At 37.4% G+C, this 22,759-nt stretch overlaps 1 protein-coding gene across 14 annotated transcripts in view; it reads right to left on the reverse strand.

Annotated features, from left to right (window-relative positions):
- ULK4 (unc-51 like kinase 4) overlaps window positions 1–22,759 on the reverse strand; it is a 674,194-nt gene that overhangs the window by 481,610 nt on the left and 169,825 nt on the right. For all 14 annotated transcript variants that reach the window (XM_072651430.1, XM_072651427.1, XM_072651429.1 and 11 more), the window contains one exon: window positions 5,380–5,507. In XM_072651430.1, coding sequence (XP_072507531.1) covers window positions 5,380–5,507 — 128 coding nt within the window. The remainder of the gene's footprint in view (window positions 1–5,379; window positions 5,508–22,759) is intronic.

The raw sequence follows: 22,759 nt of genomic DNA on the forward strand, positions 1-22,759 counted from the left end.
AGCACGTAGTAAGAACTTAATATATTTTTACTGAAGGCAATAATCTTGAATCTATTTCTCAACTCTTCAATTCAACTCCATTAATCAACACATTTTGAGTGCCTACAATCAGCAAAGCACTTCTAAGTGACACAAATAAATACAAGATATGTTGGGTTTTTTTGTTCAGTCATTTCTGCCAGACTGTTATGTGATCTCATATGGAGTTTTCTTGTCAGAGATGCTGGAGTGGTTTGCCATTTCCCCCTCCAGTTCATTTTAAAGAGGAGGAAACTAATGCAAAGAGTTAACTGACTTGCCCAGGTTCACACAGCTAGGAAGCGTCTGAGGGCACATTTGAACTCATGAAGATGAGTTTTCTTGATTCCAAGCCCAGTGCTCTATCTACTGTATAAGAAATACATAATCTAGTTGGGGAGATTAAAAATTATACATATGAAAGCCAATAATCCAGCAAATCCCTCTCTACACTCCCTCCCTCTAATGGTTCTCCCATTATCACGACTTCAACTATCACTTCAATGTGACTGACTAGAAAATCTCTATCTCCAGCCCTGGCCTCTCACTGGTTTCTCAATCCTCCATTTCCTATCACCTATAAAACATGAATGTCTCACCATTATCTCAAACATACTCACTCTTCATCTGTCCCATGTCCATGAGTGACATGATTATCACTCATTATGTAACTTTCACCTGAATTCATGGAGAATCTGTCACTAAGTCCAATTGTTTCTTCATTTGGAAAGTTTGGGACCTATCCATTCTTTTTGATTGCCCCAGTCATAGCTCACTCCTAGAAGACAACTTCCCTATTGGTCTTCCTGCCTCCATGTCCTCTTCCCCAATTTTCTATGCCAGTCAGACTAATCCTGCTTCTCCTTTACTCAAGAATGTGCAGTGATCCTCCACTGATTGCATTAAATGCAAGTTCTTTTGTATGGCCTGGGATCCCACCTTTTTTTGGAGTATACCTCAACACAAACTCTCTGACTCTGGTCAATCATCTTACTGTTCACATCAGTGGATTCCTTCTTCTGTGTCTCTGATTGGGTTGTTTCTCCATGCCATCCCCAATCCTGCCCCATCTTTCCAGCCCTTGGGCCCAAGTCTCATTTTTTCCATGAGCCTTCCCCAACTACTCCAGTCCACCATTTATTTCTATACTCCTACTGTGCTTAGGAATACCAATCAAGATTTCTGATTTCCCTGATCTAAAGAGTTCATGGGGAAGAAAAGTTCTTCTACCAATGCAAGTTGCTTCTTCTTAGAGAATTAGTGAAAGCACTGAGAAGTTAGGGCATCTTCACAAGGGCACAGAGCTAGACTAGGTCTGAGGTGGAAATGGAAAATAGGTTGTGCTGGTTCCAAAGGCATTCTCCATCAATTACACCATACAGCCCTTCACAACTAGCCCTTAAATGTTTCACTGCATTAATTTTGTCACATAATCAAAACTATAAGCTCTTTGAGAAAAGAGAATATATAAGATGCTTTTGTCAATTCCCACATGGTTATCATACTGTTTGACACCCAGTACTTACTCAATAGATTATTGCTATCCGAGTCTATCTGGCAAAAATCTTCCCAGGATTCAGTTTTTACTTGCAGCACTATCATCATTGTTTAAAGTAGGGTGGGACAGTCTTATATGTCTTCCTTTGAAGGATTAAAATGATCTTTCCATAGATTAAAACTAACTCTGATTATTATGGTGTGCTCAAGGAAATCTCTTTAAGTTCAAAATGGAAACAATTTTGATGAGCTGAAAGAACATAAGAAATACCTATTTAACTTCAACTGCACTGACTCCAGTGAAACCCTTTTTCAAAATGACAAATGTTGCTTCTCCAACCATTTCCCACAAACAATTCTTGAGCAAATGCCCTTCTTTGATCAAAGACAAACTTGTCCTATCACTGAAGCCCACAAGGGTGGTAATGCTGAAGATCCCAAGAGAGTACAGGGGTGATTGTCAGGCACTCCATTTCAGTTTCTAAAAAAACTCACACAGGGAACTCTGATGGTTCATCCACTGAAAGGACAATTGTATGTAGTGAGCCAGAAGGCCCTATTTTATCACCTGTCATGTTCAATGTATGGATGAAGTCATTTAGAGAAATAGTCAGGCATTTGAGGGCAATCATCTCTTTTTTAATCTGACTCTGACAGCTCAATCTCACCACCTGTCCACTGCCTGACAGATTTGGGGGCCGTGATCACACAAAACTGGTTGAGATTCAACCCGTAAAAGGCAAAAGTGATGCTGGTAGACAGGAAGCAATATGTGCATAATGAGGCATGGTTTATCTCTAGTCCAACATTGGAGGCTTCACCTCTCACACAGCCTTGCAGTTCTCTGAGATTCCCAGCTGCTTCTGGAGTTTTCAGAGGCAGGAAGAGAAGAGCATTTTTATATATGCTTAATCACAGACTGTGGCACCTTTTTCCAATAGGAATGTCACCACTTTTCTAAATGCCTTTCTCTCTAGCCTCCAGGTGGGATATCCACAAAGCACTTGCAATGCAGCAGCCCTAAAACCAGGCAGGTTATGATGAAAAACCCAACTTCACAGGCAGCATAATGTACTGGTTTTCCGTTGTTTGCACTGTGCTATTTAACATTTGCTTCTGAATATGACTCCATGTGTGAACCTGAATTTATAAAGGCAAATAAAACAATAACAAAGCCACAGATCCATGCCCATTTCTCTTGTGTGCATGTGTGTGTGTTCTCTTAATGATAATTATTGTACTCCTATTCAAATTTCCTGGGTTTTCAATTTAGGGATGTAAAGAAAAAGTACTTTCTACAGAGAACCAAATCTCTGACACCTGAATAGTCCAAAGGTCTAGATTTTGGTTATTTTATGTGATGGTAGAAGATCTTTCTGATTGAGCTGCCATACCTCACTGAAGCAAGGTGATGGGAATAGAGTTATGCAGCTTCCTTAAGTCTTAATCATCAGGGCTGCAAAATTTTCAGTAATGCTTCAGCTAATGTGATATTTAACACAGCCTCAAGGTATAAGTATAAAAAACATTGCATTTCTTCTAGAAATGCAAATGATTTAATCTCCACAGCAGAGAAGAATAACTCAAAATTCCCTATCTATTCTTAAATATAACCCTCAATGACAAGTGATTGGTTCAGAATAATATTATTACATTTCATTAAATGTTAAGAATAGGGCCTTGAACATAATCTATCAGCACCTCCCTGCTTTTCACATCTCCCATTTCCCAAACTCTTAGGTGAGTTTCCCTGACTCTCCTTGATCCTAGACTCCACCCAGATCCCCACAGACCTTCTTAGCCCCACTTATTCTCCCTGATCACTCCATGTGCTCTACTTAACATACTCTTCTCTCTCAGCCCTGAATTATCCTATACCACAAGCATTTGATAGAAGGTCCACACCTTTTGTTAATTAATGAGGTAATGGGTCACAAGGGTCATGATGCTCTCTGGCTCTGAAAAGTGCATATATACTCTGTGATGAGGTTTTGCTTTGGGAGCTTGGAAGAAAGTTCATGTGCCAGATAAGACTCTGGGTAGCCATTAAGGAGCACCCCCACCCCACTGTCCCACTCCCCTGCACTTTGAAAACCCAGATGTTGGTGATTCTCTCTCTGGTAGCTATGTATGTCTGTAATGATCAGACAGCTGGATCTGTCTGTTGATCTGTGATGTATGTATTGCTTATATTCAGACAGTTAGAAGCTCTGTCTGTTGGTCTTTATTTCTCTGTTTGTATTTTCTCTGTTGGTATATGTGATTAAAGAATATTGTTGACCCCCTCAAAAGTTGCTTTCCTTTCAGAAAAGAAGTTCTAAGAAGCTGTGCTAGCAGGCCACCCTGGATGTGTCAGGGTGCTTGCTGCTATAATGGTATGGTATTAATATATGACATGGTAGTTTCAACAAATTTGGTTGATGACACAAAGCTATCAGGGATAGCTAAGACACTGAATAAGAGAGTCAGGATCCAAAAGGATTTTGACAGGATAAAGCACAGGACTCAACCTAAAGAGATAAAATTCAATGTAAAGTCTTGAACTTGGATACAAAAAAACTTACCTTCATCAATATAATATGGGAGTGGTACAGATAGATAGAAGCTGTTTTGAAAAGGATCTGGGGGAGGGGGCTGGATGGATAACATGGATAACAAGGTCAATATAAAGCTAACGTGATTGTGGATTACATTGCTCCCAGGAATAGGAAGGTAACAGGCCTGCAGTTCTCTATGCTCATAATATCCCATTTGGAGAACTGTGCCTAGTTCTGGGCAACGTGGTTGAAGAAGGTGTTGATATGATGTGCTAGAGAGTACTTAGAGGAAAGCATCAAGATGGCGACAGGGCTTGGGCCCACGACATATAAGGACTGGTTCAAGGACCTGGTCATGGTGAGCATGGAGAAGAAAAGCCATGATAGCCATCTTCAAGTATCTGAAGGGATGCCATTGGAAGAGAAAATCAATTTGTTCTGTTTGGCCTCAGGAAAAAGAAAAAGTAGCAATGAGTACGAGTTGGAAAGAAATAAAGTATGGCTTGATATCAAAAAACTTTTCCTAATAACTAGAGTTTGCAAAAAGTGGAGTAGGAGGCAGTGAAAGGTGATAGTTCTCCTTATAGTTCTGGACAAGCACTCGTCTAGTACAGCACAGTGGTGATTCCTCTGGTGGTCGGGTTGGAATGGATGGTTGCTGAAGCACAATTCTCAAGTTCTTTATATAAGTCTCATGTTTTTATACACTTTATCAATATACAATGAGCATCTTAGTGTTCTTGGCCTATATTCTCCAAATCTAAGGTAATTTCAGGGTGTTGGGGGAGGGGGACTTCTAACAATATATCTAAAGCAAGTACTCAGATACCATCCAAGACACTGAGTCAAGGTCAAGACTCCTAGGATGCATCCACCGGAGTTTTTATGTTCTAAGCCATAAGATGTACAATCTAGACTTTTAGTTGGCAGTCATCATAATAAATTGAGTACATGTAAAAGTGGCCGCCAGTGCAATGAGTCTCCTCAAATCTTACTAACAATAACATTGTTCAGCCTCTTATTGCTGTCCCCAAGGCTCACTCCAGGAGTTCACCACATCTGCCATTTCCCAAGCCTTTCCCCAGTGCCAAAGGAGCTAACATGATCTCAACACATTATATTACAGTGGATGTCTAGAAAAAACTGATTTTCTAGCACCATGTGCATTATCTGAAGGTTCTAAATTCTGTGGAAAAACTCAATCCCAAGGCCCACCCTAAAAAATAGATAACAAATCATCAACGCCAAATGTCACGATTGCTACAATGATTGTCACAACTACCAACTGAAACTTACTGAAGCAATTCTTGAGGGGGAAAAGTCTTACCTTGCTTGGCAACTGAGAAGCAACATCTCTCGGTTATGGAGCAGAACATATAAAAGTACCAGAAAAGCTTTAGCTCGAATGGAAGTTGAAGGACTATCAAACAGACGGATAATGGTAGTAACAAAGTCCTAAAGAAGAAAGATGAAAATTATGAAGAAAACAAGAAATCAATATTCTTTCAGTAGAAATAGTGTTGATTATCAAGAAAAAAGATTCCAGAGGAGTGAAATTCAAATGTCACTAGGTTCAAATTTATCACTACAGCCACAGAATGAAATCTTTGGGCAAAATAGATGATGCTCTCCTTTAAGCAAGGCCTTTCCTTGGAGCTGGAGAAATGGAGTGAAAAATAGTGACATGCAAAATACCTTGCAGAGATGACTACACTGAAGGGCACCTCACTTGTTCCATTGGAGTGACTGCCTAACGCAGGGTGATAACAGTGCTACTCTCCCTTGAAACAAATGCATTTTGAGAGTTCTACATATTCAACCCTCAAAAATCTATCTTCCTTACTGTTTTTATGAAGTTCTTATGCAAACTTTTCTTTATTTGTTTTTTGGGAGGAAGCACAATTAAGATAAAGAGAAAGATTTTAAAGAAGTTCCTAGCCCATCTGAAATCAAAATCTATGTCTAGATCTAGGAAAGTTATTTTCAATGATCTCATAAGCCCAGTCCACTGGGCACTCACTGACAAACAGATCTAAGATGCAATATTTTGAAAACTCACACGTGAGGAACAGCAAAGAGGCCAGTGCTGCCGGATCATGATACAGGTGGAAGGAAATGAAACACAAGAAAACTACAAAAGTAGGAAGGGGCCAGGTTGAGAAGAGCCTCAATATATGCCAAACAAAAGCTTTATATTTGATATTGGAGGGAACAGGGAGCTTTCGGAGTTTGTTGAGTAAGGGGGAGGTGACAAGCCAAATACTGATGTTGCCAGGATTTCTCCGTATGGTGACACATACAAACTAGAGGGATTTTACAAAACATTCCTCCAAATTGTACCTACAACTATGGCGTTAGGCATTAAAACCCAACTGACATAAAGACAACACTGGTATTACACTTATCCGTGAAATAAAAGGAGTAAAGATAAGACCAGGGTAGACACAGGGACCCAATCTGTTTTCTTCACACAAAAAAAGTTACTGAATGACAGTATTTTAAAAGAGGGTTTGTTTTGTTTTTTTTTAAATATAGTCTAAGATGTTAAGGTACATTTGAAATTTCCTCAGAGGGACATGATCTTCACATTGTGAAAGAATCTTATACAGTACACTATTAAAGTGTCAAGCAGCATTATGGAAAAACAATCAGAATTGACAACTACAGCAATCTTATCACAGAAATTCGTAAGTTTCTAGAAATCCCAAAATCACCACAGCAAGGAGAAAAGTTGGGACACCATGAGGGTTTTTTTAAGCAAGAAATAAAAACTATTGTAGCCAACACTAGAATCCCCCCCAAAAAGATTTCCTAGACTAAAAATACTGTCACTCAATCTAGAATAAGTATTTAATTATATTTAGTTCTTTCTACATTAATTCATATTGTATCTCCTGAGAGATATTACAGAGTAAACAAGCTACTTACTGGGACTATACCTGACTCTATAGTGCACTAGGTTCTTTTTAATGCAGCAGCACCCACCAATGCAGAGAATCTTTATAATCTTGAAAGAGACAATGAGTTTTTTTCAAGTATTTAATTTTCAAGTGCTAGAATACTTTGAACTGAAAGAGCAAAATGCAGCTATGAAAGCACTCTTCTAACACCACATCTCATGTATAAGTCAACATAGAGCAAAATTTCTGGATAGAGACAATTACAGATAACTTTGTTCAACAATCCTCTGATTATCATTATTGTATAAGGCATAAAACAGGGAAATATATGCTCACCACCAGCATCTGTGTCTATTATGGAGGATGACTTCTGAAAAGTTCAAGGGGAAGAGAAATACCCTATAGCCACTGGGAAGCTTTCTAAATGTTCCTGTTTCTGGATGATATGTGCTGATCATTTTAGAGCCCTTCAATAACACACGTCTTCCTCAGAAACACCCACAAACCCTCAAAAGGGAGAAATCAAGTAAACAGAAGGTGAATGGTGCTCACATTAAGACACGTACTCGGAAAAACAGCAATGAACGAGCACATCCAAACCCCTGTCTTGGATGGGTCCTGTATGGACAATGAACTGGGCCTAGAATTAAATCAACTGCAGGCTTCCAAGGATCACAAGCTGTGCCCTCCTGCAGAAAGTTTATCTTTTTATGATAATATAAATGCCACAGAGGTGCTAATATTGGAATGATCAATCAATCAATATTCCTTTATTAAGTGCCTCCTATATGCCAGGCACTCTGCTAGGCTGGGGATACAAACACAAAAGAAATAGGCCCTGCCTCTAAGGGTCTCACATTCCACTCTAGCATCATCTCCAGAGAATCCACTCTAAGTAACTCAAAGGACAATGGAAAGACACATGGTCCTTTCAGGGAAACTTAGCATATTCCCAATAATGAAATGCATGCAAGAAGTGCTATATAAAACATACAGGAGGATGCATAAGCCTGGAAAATGAAGCAGTGTGGTCATTTTCCAAGGGCAAGGAATAACAAATGGATAGCCTGAAACCTTTGAAAAAAGGCCTTAAATGTGTTGGATGATTACTCTAGAGAAATGATGGAAGAATTTGCCCAAAAACACAGAATGAAAAGGGATTTGTGGATTGCCATTTGTAATATAAGAGGGAATATGCATATCCAGGAGGTTGTAGATCCCATGAACTAACAAAATAATACTCATACTATCTGTGAGGGTCAAATGGATAACCATATGCAAAGTGTTCTGTAAGCCCTACATGAAAGAGATGGGCTATGAGGCTGATTTCTTTTTTTTTTTTGCTTTTGCATAAGAAGAATAAGAGTCACTTCTACTTTTCTGCAAACTTACAGTGAGTCCAAAAGGAAAAAGTTAACCTATCAGATGTGTGCTGTTTACTCCACAGCATCAAGAGCTTTCTACTGGGACACCAGAGTACAGAAACTGGGATATTCTTTACTTAATCTGCTTCATGTCTATGAATTAGAAGATCATAATATAAGATCATAAAATTATAAATAAGACCTGATGTGGCAGCCACTCGGCTTGCAACACTCCTACCAACTTCAATGAAGTTAGGACAACTTTGTTTTTCTCTCAAACATTCGTATTTACAGCCTGTTTAAAAGCTCTATAAATAAGGAGTTTAGGGAAAGAGGTGATAATTCCACTAAAATGTGCTATATTGGGCAAAGCTTTTTGGAAGGACAGATCTGGCAAGAATATTTATAGTAAAAACAAACTCAACTTTCTTTGTGCGTTTTGTGGCCTATGTTCTCTAAGTTCTACTTGATCTAACCTAAAAATAATGTTATTTCAGGGTGCCAAAGAAAATGAGAGACTCACAGTGTCAAGGAAACTGAGTTAAGGAAAAAAGAGGAGAGATTCTTTGTTGTATAAAAATTTTTGCATGCCTTCTTTTAAAAAAAAAAATTCTGGAAGTGATGGCACATGCCTATAAATGCTGCTATTGGGAAGGGGGAGACTGGAAGATCTCACAAGTCTAGGAGTTCTGAGCTGCAAAAGGGCTCAGACGCCTTTCGGGCATCTCCACTTATTTCAGCATGATTTCTGGCCCAGTGTGCCCTGGGTGGGGATTTCAGGAGGAACCAGGGGGCCACCTGGCTGCCTAAGAAGGGGAAGAGGGAAAAAACAGGTCAAAGCTTCTACCTTGACCTGTATTATGATCATTTGCTTTCAGCCTTAGCAAAGTCAAGATCCAGTCTCAAAAAAAAACAAAAACCACATTAATATACATGCCTCAGAGTCATAAAGAAAACCAGATTCCCCCTTCATAAAAAGCCAGGCTCTTGTTATCAGCAGTAAGGTCTTCTCCTTGGTTCACACCATATAATCCATTGGAAAAAATGGACAGTGAGAAATAAATATATTCTTCAGAGCAGGTACTATTTTGTTTTTGTCTTTATTTCCTATATATTTCACATGACCAGGGTTAATATTTATTTGCTAAAATAAACCCAACTGCTAGTAGTAGCAGTAGTAAATAATAATAATTCACATTTATATGACATTTTAAAGTTTAGTGTTTTACATGTATTATCTCATTTGATCTTCTAAATAAAACTGTAAAGTAGGAACTATTATCATTATCCCCAATTTGCGATGAGAAAAGTAAAGACAAGATTGGTTCAATGACTTGCCAAGGGCCATACAGTTAAGCAAGTACCTTGAGATGGGATCTGAACTCACATCTTCCTGATCCAAGTTCAGCACTCTTACGTGCTGTGCCACCTAGCCTGAACTTCTATAATGAATGAGTGCAGCTCATCCAGATAGCTAGAACTTTTCAGAAGAAGGAAGGAACGGAGGGAAGGAGGAAGCACTGTAGGGAGGGATGAAATTGTTTTCACTGGAGAAAAAGTGAATGAACATTTCATTGTTCATTTCCAAACAACTACAGAATTTATAGTCAGAAGGCAGAAGTCATTTAGCCAAAGTCATACCAGAAAAGGAATCCCCACTACAAGATATTAGACAAATGGTCATCTGGCCTCTGCTTAAAGATCCCCAATGAGGGGGAACAGCCATCTCCAGAGATGGGCATTCTTAAGGACAGCTCTAATTGTTAGTTCTTCCCAACATTCAACCTATATTTTATCCTCTTTGTACCTCCCACCAATTATTGCTAGGTGTGATCTCTGAGGACAAACAGAATAAGTCTAATTCCTCTTCTAAAGTTTCTCCTCTCTTTCTTCTCTTCAACAAATCTTATGGAAAGAACACAAGGCCCTTCACCATCCTGACTGGCTTCTTCTAAAACATTCTCCAACGTATTGACATCCAGCCCAAACCACAGCGCCAAGAACTAAGAACAATGCTAGAGCTCTACTCATCTTCCCTTTTAAGATGATACTATTCTACTTTTCTTTAAAAAAAAAAAAAGGTAAGGCAAATTAATTTCAGAAAAATAATTTAAATCCTTTAAATTACACAACTCATAAAGATTTAAAGACAGAAGAGATCTGAGTTCTGATCTTCTAGTTTAACTCAATAATCTTAACAATGAGGTAAAAAGAACATTCCAAGACTGTACAGCAGAATACACTGGCGGATCTAAGACTCAAATCTGGGTTTTCGGACTCCTGGACCAGCATTCTTTCCAGTAAAGAAATTAACAACTAATCAATAAGTACAGGCATATATGTAATCAGGAATGTGTGCTGCTATCCTACTAACTATTGAACGTTCCTATTTTTCTAAAATAGTTTTTTTAATTTAATTTTACTTTTTAAAATTAACAAAAATCTGTTATCCCACTACTTCTCCATGTCCCTATGTTTCTATACAAGAAAAACAAAATTATTTTGACAAATGTACATTGTCAAGCAAAACAAATTCTCATATCAGCATGTCCAAAAGTGTATGCCTCAATCTACATATTAGCCCATCCTCTTCCTCTGTCAGGAGGTGGGTAGCATTCTTCATCATCAGTGCTCTGGCATCAAGATGGAGCATTCTATTGATCAGAGTTGTGAAGGCTTTCTAAGCTGCTTATATTTCCAATGTTGATACTATAATATAAATTGTCCTCCGAGCTCTGCTCACTTAATTCTGCAATTCAAGTCTTCCTCTCTGAAACCATGTCCTTCTTCACTTCATACACCACAACAATTCCACTACATTCATATACTATAATTTCCTTACATGTTCCCTAAATGATGGTTATCCTCTTAGTTTCCGGTTCTTCACTAACAATTTTAAAAAACCCAGCTGCTACAAATAATTTTAAAAGTGTGGATCTTTTTCTTTTTCCTCTGCTCTTATTGGGGGGTCTAGGCCTACTAGTGATATGACTGGGTCAAAGGGTACACACAATCAATAACTTTTGGAGAATTGCTTTAACCAACAGCATATGAATATGCCCATTTTCCCACAGCCCACCTAATGTTTTTTATTTTCCTTTTTTGTCCATTCTGTCAATCCAATGGGTATGAGGTAGAACCTCAGAGTTGTTTCAATTTGCATTTTCTTTGATTATTAATGATCTGGAGCATTTTATTTTGGATTTTCTCCTCTGAAAACTTCCTGTTCCTATTCTTTGAACATTTATCAATAGGGGAATCACTGTCATCATTAAAAATTTTAATCAGTTTCCTAAATATTTTGGAAATTAGACATTTAGACCTACAAGTACAAAAAAATTTATAGCAGCTCTTTCTCTAGCAGCAAAGAACTGGAAATTGAGGAGATGACCATCAATTAGGGAATGGCTGAACAAGTTGTGGTATATGAATGCAATGGAATACTATTGTGCTTTAAGAAATAATGAACAGGCCAATTTCAGAAAAACCTGGTAAGACTTACATGAACTGATGCTGAGTGAAGTGAGGAGAACCAGGAGAACACTATACACAGTAACAGCAACACTGTGTGATAATCAACTGTGACAGACTTGGCTCTCTCAGCAATACAATGATACAAGACAATTTCAAAAGATTCTTGATGGAAAATGTTATCCACATTCAGAAAAGAACTGTGGAGTCGGAATGCACATTGAAGCATACTATTTTCACTTTCCTTTTTTCATTCTCATGGTTTTTTATTCCCTTTTGTTCTGATTCTTCTTTCATAACATGACTAATGTGGAAATATGATTTACATGTATAATCTATATTGAATTGCTTGCTGTTTTGGAGAGGGGAGAAGGGAGGGAAGGAGAGAGAAAAATTTAGAACTCAAAATCTTATAAAAGTGAATGCTCAAAACTATCTTTACATGGAATTGGAAAGAAAAATAAAATACTATTAAGTGGGGACGGAAGAAATCAGATCTTTATCAGAGAAACTTGATACAAAGTTTTTTCCCCTTCTAATTTTTGCTGCATTTATTTTGTTTGTACAAAACCTTTATAATATTATATTATCAATATTGTCCTTTTTATTTTCAGTGATCCTCTCTAGCCTTTATTTGGTCAAGAACTCATATTATCTATAGCTCTGAAAGGTAATTTCTTACTTGCCCCTCTAATTTGTTTATGCTGTCACCCTTTATGTCTAAGTCACGTCCATTTGGAGTTTAACCTGGCATATGGTGGGTGATGTTGAAGCTTCTATTCCTATGTATGGATTTTATTATTATACTTTCTAACTCTAAGTGAGCATTTTCTAAATAAGTAAATCAGTTTGGATAGTATCGTCATTCTTGTATATCTGTTCAGCCTATCAACAAGTAATTAATATTTCTACAATTATTTAGGTCTGTCTTTATTTGAATAAAGAGTATTTTATAACTATATATAGTCCCTGCTGATAATATTTAATATCATTTTTAGTCTTTAATAAGGGTCAGAGCTTGAATTAAGAAGAGCCTGGACCCGTCTCTTTGTTCTCTGAAGTAAACTCAGAGAATACCTCTTCCTATGTCAACAAGGCCAGATGGGGCTGACTTAGCATTCCTTATGACACTCTGAACCTGAGACACTATTTTAAATAGTGAGACTTTTTTTATTATCTTGTGGACATATACTATGATATGACATATTAGTGATAAAGAAAAAGCAGATATTCTGAATTGTAATTTCTATCAACACCTTGTCCACTCTCTGATCTTATTCTATTTACCACCTATCCAATTAAGAAATTTCTTTCTCATGGCATAGTTAATCATTCATGGAGACTATAAATCTGAAGGATACAGACAACCTTGGATTGTCCTAAACAGATTTAAACATGATCATTCTTGTATTAAGGCAGTCAGAAGTTTTTATGGCTCCATGATCATGTAACTGCTAGCCCTAAGAGAATAAACAATATGCATTTAGCCTGTTTGCCTTTTTTAACCAAACTTCCAGGTCAACACTGCATACATCTTGGCAGATAGACTCCCTACTATTTTATGGATTCTATACTTATTTTAAAAATTGTTTGTTTAAAACAATTTGTATGTTGATTTTTTACAGGTATATCTATAGGAATCACTAAAATAAAGCATGACACTAAAACAAGTAAATGAAAGCTATAATGAATTGATATATAATATTCTATATTTGTAAATATCTTCTGAGAGATTAAATGATTATCCTCTGGAAGGGTTATCTACTTGTTTTTTTGTAAGGAAACAAAAATGAAAGATAGAGTGAGGAAAACATACTCAGCTTCATCCATCAGCTAACACCAGGCCTGTAGCTTTGTTAACAAACTGTTTCTGCTTGTGTATGCTACTTAGACCCTGAGGGAACTTTTTGGTTAGTTGATTTAAATAACATTCAATTACGTTATTTTTGCCAAAATATTTCCTTTTCTGAAACTAGATTGTCTCAGGAAACATAATGTAACATACATTCTCAAATTACGACCCTTTCTCTAATATTTTATTCTACTACAAGGTCTCCACTGGCTTCCTTCTTCCCCAATGTTTGTTTTGACATTATTAAGTCTCATGCAATTTTGTCCTTCATATTTGCAAATGTGCAGTTATATTCATTAAATTATTGAAGTTTAAAAAAACAAGCATTTAAAAGTAATGTCCATAAATACACCCAATTCCATACAGTTTTGATAAATATTATATATCTATATTATGCCCAACTAGCAAAGTAATAAAAAAAAAAGGCAAAAATCATTAGACTCTGCTTTCAGGCATTACGAGAAGCTACAATACTCAGGCATTCTTTTACTATTTTCTGTCACAATGATTGAAAATCAATGTAAACCCTAACAGTGGCTGCATTTGCTGATTTCCTCGTTGTGCTCTGAAATTGTTTTGTGGAAAATTGAAATGTATTTAAAAGATAATTCACAAAGAAAATCCAAATCCAATTTGTTAACAGTTTATGTTAAATCCATTACCATTGTTTCATTCCTTAACTTTAGACTTTAACAATGATACACATTTCAATGATACACAGTGGTATTAAGAATGGCAATAAGAGTCATTCTCTTTAGAGATAATAAAAATCTTCATTTTACATACCTAAATAAAAACCTTTAAGCCACAGATGTTCTGTATAAATTAAAGTTACCCATGTATTTGTTAGAAGTACACACAGACATTAACTAAGCGCATGGAGATGGTCATAAGAGACTTTCTGCCTCATACTGGGAGAGAGCTGATGAACCAATTCAGTAGTTCCTGTTTGCTACTGCACTGATGAATCATCTTATATAGCAAAGTCAAATAGAGTAACCCATCAAAGGGCAATTCAGACTGGAAAATTCATTCACAGAAAGTATCAGAAAGTTGCATTGGCTCACTTATTTTTATAGGATGGTTAAAACTGCTAAAAGGTTTAAGGATTTCCTGGTGGTCTATCACTTGTATCATGGCAATGCCAAGCAGGAGATCTAAACTTTTATTCCAATTTCTCATTCCAGTTTCAGAAAAATCAGGATGAGCCTGTGATGGCAAATGACAGGCAGTATGGATGAATGAACCTTCCATCATCACTTTCTAGATATTTAAATACTGTTAACTTTAGAACTGCTCAAATAGATTCAAGAGGTGTCCACTTCAGGAATCACTCTGACTTAGAAGGAACTAAAAAAAAGATTTATGAGACTAAAAGCAAGAAAATATGTGCAAATCTGCTTGGCATGGTCCTGCAAATGCAGGAGACAAGAGTTTAATATATATGATCCTGAGGATATATATCAATCTGAATGAGAAAAAAATGATCTAAATTGAAGATCCTGCCATCAAGAATTATATCATCCAATGACTAAAATATATGTTACATTGATATCTGAAACAGAATGTCTAACTAAAACTGAACACTAGGTAAAATGCAGAGCATTTAAAAAGCTCATCTCCAACTACTAAGCCTATAAATGCTATGTAAATTATATTTACTAGTGCAAAGTAAATAAGAGTGAACCTGTGTGTGCAGCTCTCTGAATGCTGATGAGAGATTAAGATTTTGTAATTCACTTTGCAAATGAGGATCTTCCTAAATATAGAACCCAATAGGTCTGTTTTGTGTTAAAAATAGAGTCTACATAAATGTCCAATAGGATGAGAAAAGCATCTTCACGGAATAAAGCAAGCAGCAGCACATTCTAAGCTCCAATTTTGGGTCCCAGACAAATTTCTTCTATCTTAAATAGAATCTATTTTGATTAGATTCTGAGGGAAGAAAATGATCAGAACAGCTCCTCTGACATACACACTCCAAATAGCTGATGGACAATGGCAGCAGCAAAGGAAAGAAGAACTATGTCTCATTTTCTACCAAGAAGGTCTTTCTATATTGAGAGCATTATCCCCCAGGGTTGCACACTTAACACAGTTGCAGTACACTATGCACCGTGAGCTTCTGAACTCTCCACCTACAGAGCTTAGACGGTATCAGCGGAAACCTGGTACAACCACCACATTATCAAAATTTTTAGAAAAGGGAGTTCTTAACCTGGGATCCACGGCCATTTTAAAAAATATTTTTATAAATGTATTCTAATATAATTAGCTTCTTCTGTAATCTTAGGTGTTTTATTTATTGCATTTAAAAATATTTTTCTAAGATAGGGTGCATAGGCTTTCCCAGGTAGATACTGTCAAAAGGGCTCTAGCACATGGAAAAGGTTAAGAATCTCTGCTTTAGAGAATGCCAATACATACCCTCAGTCCACTTGAATCAATCTTCTGTGTGTTCAGTTTTGATTTAAACTCTATTTTTTTCCTGCCAATTTTTAGTGTATCTAATCTATGCCCATACTCAGATCATGCAGAAGACCCTAGTCTTTCATTCCACAGGGTACAGTACTTCAAAGTATTTCTGTCTGACAGCTGGTTTCAAGACGGAAAGATGCTCCAATCTGAATCTTTACTAGCCTTATAGGAGGCATTTTAGTCACTTCTTTGCATTATTAGTTCCTATCATCCAATGTAAAAAGGATGACTACAGAATATTACAGATACTACTAATTTACATATATCCAAAAGATAATCAGTTTCCAACACAACTAGTTTTTACAACAACAAAAAAGAGTATTTCAATCTCAGAAAGGGGCCAATTGATAAAAAATATCCCTCCAGTCAATATGTTTTAAAAGAAAAAGAACTCCAAATTGATCCCTTGCAAATCTCAAGAGGTCCAATTGATCTGCTTCTGACTTGCTGGCACAGCTAAAATTCAATGAGCTCAGTCTGGCCATCAACTGATAATGGCCCCAAGGAAAAACAAGGAGAAATGCATGAGGACAACTACTTTGACATAGTTCCTGTAGACACTTAAAAGGGAAAATCATGAATGTCCTGATTGAATATAAAAATGTACTTAGGTTACACTTTCCTTAAAGAACCTTGGTCCAATCTGTAAGTAAAGCGTCTGCTGCAGAAGATATCCTCTTATTCATTCAGACTTCTAAAACAATCGGAACATAAAGCTACAGAATCTGATTTGGTTTATATAATTTAATTTCCTTCTTTCAGGTACATGATAAACAAACGTATATTTTTATCCATCCAATGATTTCATAGAAATACTAAGTTTCATGCTAACGTTTAAATCTATGACATTGCACCTATGCCAGTGACTTTCATTTGCACGTTAAATATAAATGCTACTAAATATTTTTGATAAGAGTTTTTTAATTGCTCAGAAAAATTCAAAAAAAGACTGCCAGACATTACTTAAATTGGCTTTGTGCAGGGTTGTGGCTCGGAAACTTAAACCAATGATCATAGAGAAGAAATATGGATAGAAGCTCCCTGTGGATCTCTGCACTAGATTTCCACATGCTGAAAGTAACAGATCCTTCCAAAATACCAGCTCAAAAAGTCTCCATGGCCTAGCAGTTCCAGATAATGACGTTGGTGGACTGGTATTATTAAAAGCTTCAGATAATTTACAATTCCTGCAAATAATCCACAAAAGCCCATGGCATCAACACCTTTTATCAAAGATTGTACAAAAGTAACAGATCTCTGCCCTCAGAACACTTTTTTCCACCTGTAAAGTAAATTGTGTTAAACTACAATGGTCAAAGTTCTTATTGAGAGTTGCTATATAATTGTGTGAATTTCTTAGAACAGCATCTTCTAAATCCTATGCGGGGGGACGGGGAGAGAGGAGGAAAGAAGCACCGATTGGAGTATTTTTACCAAAAAAAATGAAAAAAAGCTATTTTTCTAAGTCTTTTTACTTTTTTTTCCTAAGTCTTATTTCTCAATAATAGGTTGTCCAATTAACTTCAAACTTTCTCCTTCAAAATCCTCTTTTGCCTCAGGCCAAGCACAAGGAGCTTTAACTTGAACGGAGCTCCCATGGATGAAACATTTTATGAATATTAGGAAAAGGTCAAAAAAGGTCTCATAAAAGGAATCTCCTTCCAGGCTTTATTCCAAAAAAATTACAACTTATAGAAAGGGAATACTGACCCAGAAGAACAACATGGAGACCTCATTCACACTCAGAATATGTATAACCCATCAATTACACAGGTCTTTTTTACTTCCTTACTCTCTCAACTATAAAATAGTATGCTGTTATTGCCAAAATATTTCCTTTTTAAAAAATTTATGTGATAATGTTCAACATTAGCTATTCCTATATTCTATTCCAATTCTGTGGGTAATTCCTAAGAAATACTTACTTGATGATTCTTTCCATTAACTCAACTCATGTTAGTTCTTTCAGTCTTATAGACTTGCTAAATGTCAATTCCATTAGCTTAAAAAAAAAATCGCATTGACAAATGTAAGACCATAGGCAACTGCTTTTTTCTTTCACTTGACATTCTGAATGAATGAACCTGGACCCAAAACATGGTGCTGGATTATCTGACCCCACCGCAAACCCCCAGGTACTCCCTAGAAGATAAGCTATACAGGACTGCACAGACTCTCTCCATCAGATATTCAATGTTTGTATGTGTGGGAGTACTAGGAACCAAACCAGAAGCCCTAAGGGAGATAAGCAAACCCACCCAGCCCCCATGACAAAGCAAGGAAGGAAAATGCATGGCTAGTTCTGCACCTCCAAGTTTCCAGGATGGATTCACTGCTTTCATATGCAAATGCACAGCTCATCCCAACCAAAGACTCTCTTATTAGACTTCTGTCACTTTCCACACCCAAGCCAGCTTCACCTTTCTCAGTAAAACGATTTCTCTACTTCCACACAAGACTCACATGCCACCACCCCAGTCATTCTCAGCAGCCCTGGAAGCTGGGAAAAGAATCTTTCAAAATGCCCTCTCTCTACCTACCAGTCCTTTAATAGGTGCTCCTGACAAAAATGTGATGCTGAAATTTACCCAGAGATCAACATTTTGAAATGAGCTAAAGAAAGAATACACAAGAAATGAACCCAAAAAGGCAGAAAAGATGATCCCTTTCACAGATATATAATGCTTTTCTCTTTACCAGAACTATATATGTGTGGCATACAAATGTGTCCACAAAGGCATTTTCCACCAAAACTTCTGATTTCAATCATGGGGTAGGATACTGAAAATTTTCTCAGAAATCAACTTATAGCTCAGCATTCTTAAAATGAGGTAAGGATATTATAAGACAGATGATAATATGATCACCAAAAAGAAGAAAAAAAAAGATCCCTCTTAATGCTATCATGTTGTTCTCGTTAATACAAATCCGTGTGTTTGTACATGTGTCAAATTCCCTCCAAAATCTTTAGCTTCAGGGGTCAAAGCTGCACTCTGGCCCAACTCTTAGACCAAACCTCAACTTCAGGAAGCTGTAATTTGCAATAATCTCTAAAAATAACTTACTGCGGTCCTCTGACCTGAAAAAAATAAGAGGACAAAGAGAAATATATAAATTTGCTAGTGATTTCAAAGGTCTTTTCTGTCTGTCTATAAAGATATTGTATATTATATATATAAAAGTTAAAAGAGATTAGATTTACACAGGAAGTAATGATGGGGTTGTGACCATGCATTTAATAAATACAACTCTAAGCCATGGTACTTTGGGCACACATGGTTTTTAATAGATCTATTTCAATTTGAAAACACTGATAAAACCAGGGTATTATATACTAACTGCAAAAAAAAAAAAAAAAATTCCCGTAAAAGCTACTTCAAAATAAATTATCTTATGATGATAACCTATACAGGGTAATAATATAGTTTAAGCAAACTTATATTGTACTAAGTCTTTTGGAACACCTCATATTATCATAATCCAATATATATTTGCTAAAGACCCTTCCCAGTAGGTTGATGACAACACTGCTGAATATAATAACACAGCGTCCATTTATATATCATTTTAAGGTGTGCAATGAGCTTTACATATTTTACTTAATGTGATACTCAAACCCTTTTTAGTGCCTGATATAGGTATTATTGTTCCCATTGTATAGTTGGGAAAATAAAAGTTCAGAGAGGTTAATGACTTGCTCAAGGTCACACAGATAATACATAGTAAGTCTGGCTGCTCAGGCTTAAACGGCAGACCATAAAATATACTGTATTAAACCACTACATCTGCTGCTTTGGCATATCTGAAAAATACCTGGTATTTTTCAAAGCCCAGCTTAGGGGCTGCCTCCCGCGTGAAGCCTCTTCCTGATCACTCCGGCTGCCAGCGCCCTGCCACGAAAATTACCTAATATTCATCTTATTTACATTGCTATAGAGGACACTGACTAAACGTATGACGTCAGTCATACGGGAAACGTTTTCTCCAGCAATGCCAGTTTTCATCTTCTTTACAACTTACCCTCTTAAAAAGTCGCCTTGGGACATATGTGTATGCGTATGGCAGGCACTGTGGGATCATGATTTGAGAGTTGGCAGGCAAAGTACTCCAGCAGACAGAAGGACCCCAAGGAACTTGCAGATCAGTGGCAGAACAGACTGTCCCTACCAAAGACAACATGTTGGAAAGAGAGTAGTGGGCCCAAAGGTCAGAAGAGAGAGGGATTCTGGGTTATCACGGGTGGAGGTGGAGATGGTTAGGAGAATATCGGGGACCTGGTAGGAATGAACCAATGGGGATGGGTTTGGGGAAGTGAAAGATTTACAGCTCCCCAAAAGGACAGCTCCTGGTGGTAGTCTATCACTAGGTTACTCATTGGCTTTGAGATGCCACTACTTTATGATAACTCAAGTTTTTAAAAAGTTTTTTAAAATATTTCTTCTTGTCTAATGAATTCATTGCCTTCTATTTGATCCATTCCAATTACCATGAAGTCTGTTGCTTGGGCAAGGCTTTGAACTTCCTGTAAAAAGTTAATTCCCTTTGCAATTCCTTGTTCTATCTTTTCCAAATTTTTCTTCTAGCACTTCATTTATAAAAAATATTTTATGCTTTTTTTTTCCAACTCCTGCTTCATCTCTTCCAGGAATTCAACCTGAACTTGTGCACAGGCTGTGTTTCTCTTTGAGCTTGGCTTATAAAAGTTTTGGAGTCATTCCCTTCCTCTGAATTTGTGTCTTGAAGGTCTCTGTTCCCATAAGAGCCTTTTCAGGGTGGGATTCTGTTTTTGTTCACTCAGTCTCCCAGCCTACCTCCTGAATCTGTTGTTAGGGCTGGGCTCTATTGCACTTCTGGAGGAAAGGTCTAAACTGATCCTGTGATTGCTTTTGAGGGTTGCTGGGGGTTGTTATGGGTGGCTAGGTGGTGCCAGAGTGCACAGAGTGCTGAGTCTGGAGTCAGGAAGACTCATCTTCCTGGGTTCAAATCTGCCCTCAGACACTTACTAGCTGTGTGACCTTGGGCAAGTCACTTAATCCTGTTTGCCTCAGTTTCTTCATCTGTAAAATGAGCTAGAGAAGGAAGTGGCAAAGCACTCCAGTATCTTTGCCAAGAAAACTCCAAATGGGGTCAGGAAGTGTTGGATACAACTGAAAAACAACTGAACGACAATGACAGAGTGCTGTTATTCCAGACTCTCAGAAACAGCTCAGTGTAGGGACCTGCAAGCTTTTAGTGATCCCAAAGTGGTTCAGTCTGGAGCAGGTATGATCAATGACTCCCCTCTTTTGAACTCTGCAATTTTCTGACCTTGGTTTCGGTCTAAGGAATAGATCAATGGGTTTGTACTCGGTATACTGCTGTACAATTCAGCTCCTACTATCCAACTGGAAAGACTGGTTGTTTTGCCTACAAAACTGTCTATTCCTAACATTTAGCCCAAGCTATTAAGTTCTCTTTCTTAATTATAGTCCTATATAATATGAGCTTGAGGAATAATTGCGCTAACATATGAAAATTAAACAGCATCTAGTCTGTTAAAAAGTGAATTCATAACATGTCCCTTAGTGTCTAGACCATGCCACGCAGCTGGAAGGAATGGCCATCCTCCATCAGTATATATATTTGTGGCAGAAAAGACAATAAGCCGGGGCCAGGATTGAATAGGAAGGAAACAGTTTGCTGGATTGCATTTCTAAACTGTCTAGAACTGTCAATAATCCAGAGCTATTCCCTAAAAGTTAAAAATTGGACTTGATAACAATATTATCCTGACAATATCACACAGCACCAGAATCTGCCAAGAATCAAAGTTTTAGGCAACTCCAAGAACACTGAAGGTACACATGTCAGGCAAAAGTATATCGTCAAATGTGACTCACATGAAAGAGATCAGCCAGGAAATGTATAACCATAAGCAAAGTCAGAGAGCAGACTTATCAGAAGTCCCCAAAAGGGAACCTACAAGTAAGAGTAAGATCCCAAGTGCTACACTGGTGCTCACAACATGCAAAAGGGCCCAGAGTAGGGGCTCCTAACCTCTGTAGCATGGAGTTTTGGGCAATTCCTTCTCAGAATAATATCCTTAGATGCACAAAATAAAAGAAATAGGATTACAAATAGTATTGAAATGTAGTTTGCAAAATATCGTCTAAAAAATAAATTCAAAAACATTCTCAGGTAAAAAATGTCCAACCTAAAACAAAGCAACTAGATCACTAAGTAGACCCTCAAAAAAGAACTGATGAGAGGCCACAGACCAAAACAGCATCAGGTGAGAAGGCAAAGACAGATGTCCTCCCATTAATGAGATCCCAGAGGCATAGTGGGACTGAAGCGCCAAAGCTGGTTATTGTCATCAAGTCTTTCTTTTTCTTGGCCTCATTAAAGGGACCATGCCCTGGCTACTTCTTAAACAGGTCTATTCAATGAATGGGCGTTACCTCACCCTAAGTGAGTCTTTGCAAAAACCTTGAACCAAAGGGCCCAAGGTCTCCCAGTGCATCCTGGGTCATCTCCAGTCATCCTGATGAATATCTGGTCACCGGATTTAGATGGCTCTGGAGAAGAAGTGAGGCTGGTGACCTGCACAGCCCTCCCTCACTCAAAACAAAGTCAAGTGCAAGTCATGTCATCATTTCTCTG

Source organism: Notamacropus eugenii, chromosome 3, assembly GCF_028372415.1.
Source record: "Notamacropus eugenii isolate mMacEug1 chromosome 3, mMacEug1.pri_v2, whole genome shotgun sequence".
Classification (NCBI taxonomy): Eukaryota; Metazoa; Chordata; class Mammalia; order Diprotodontia; family Macropodidae; genus Notamacropus; species Notamacropus eugenii.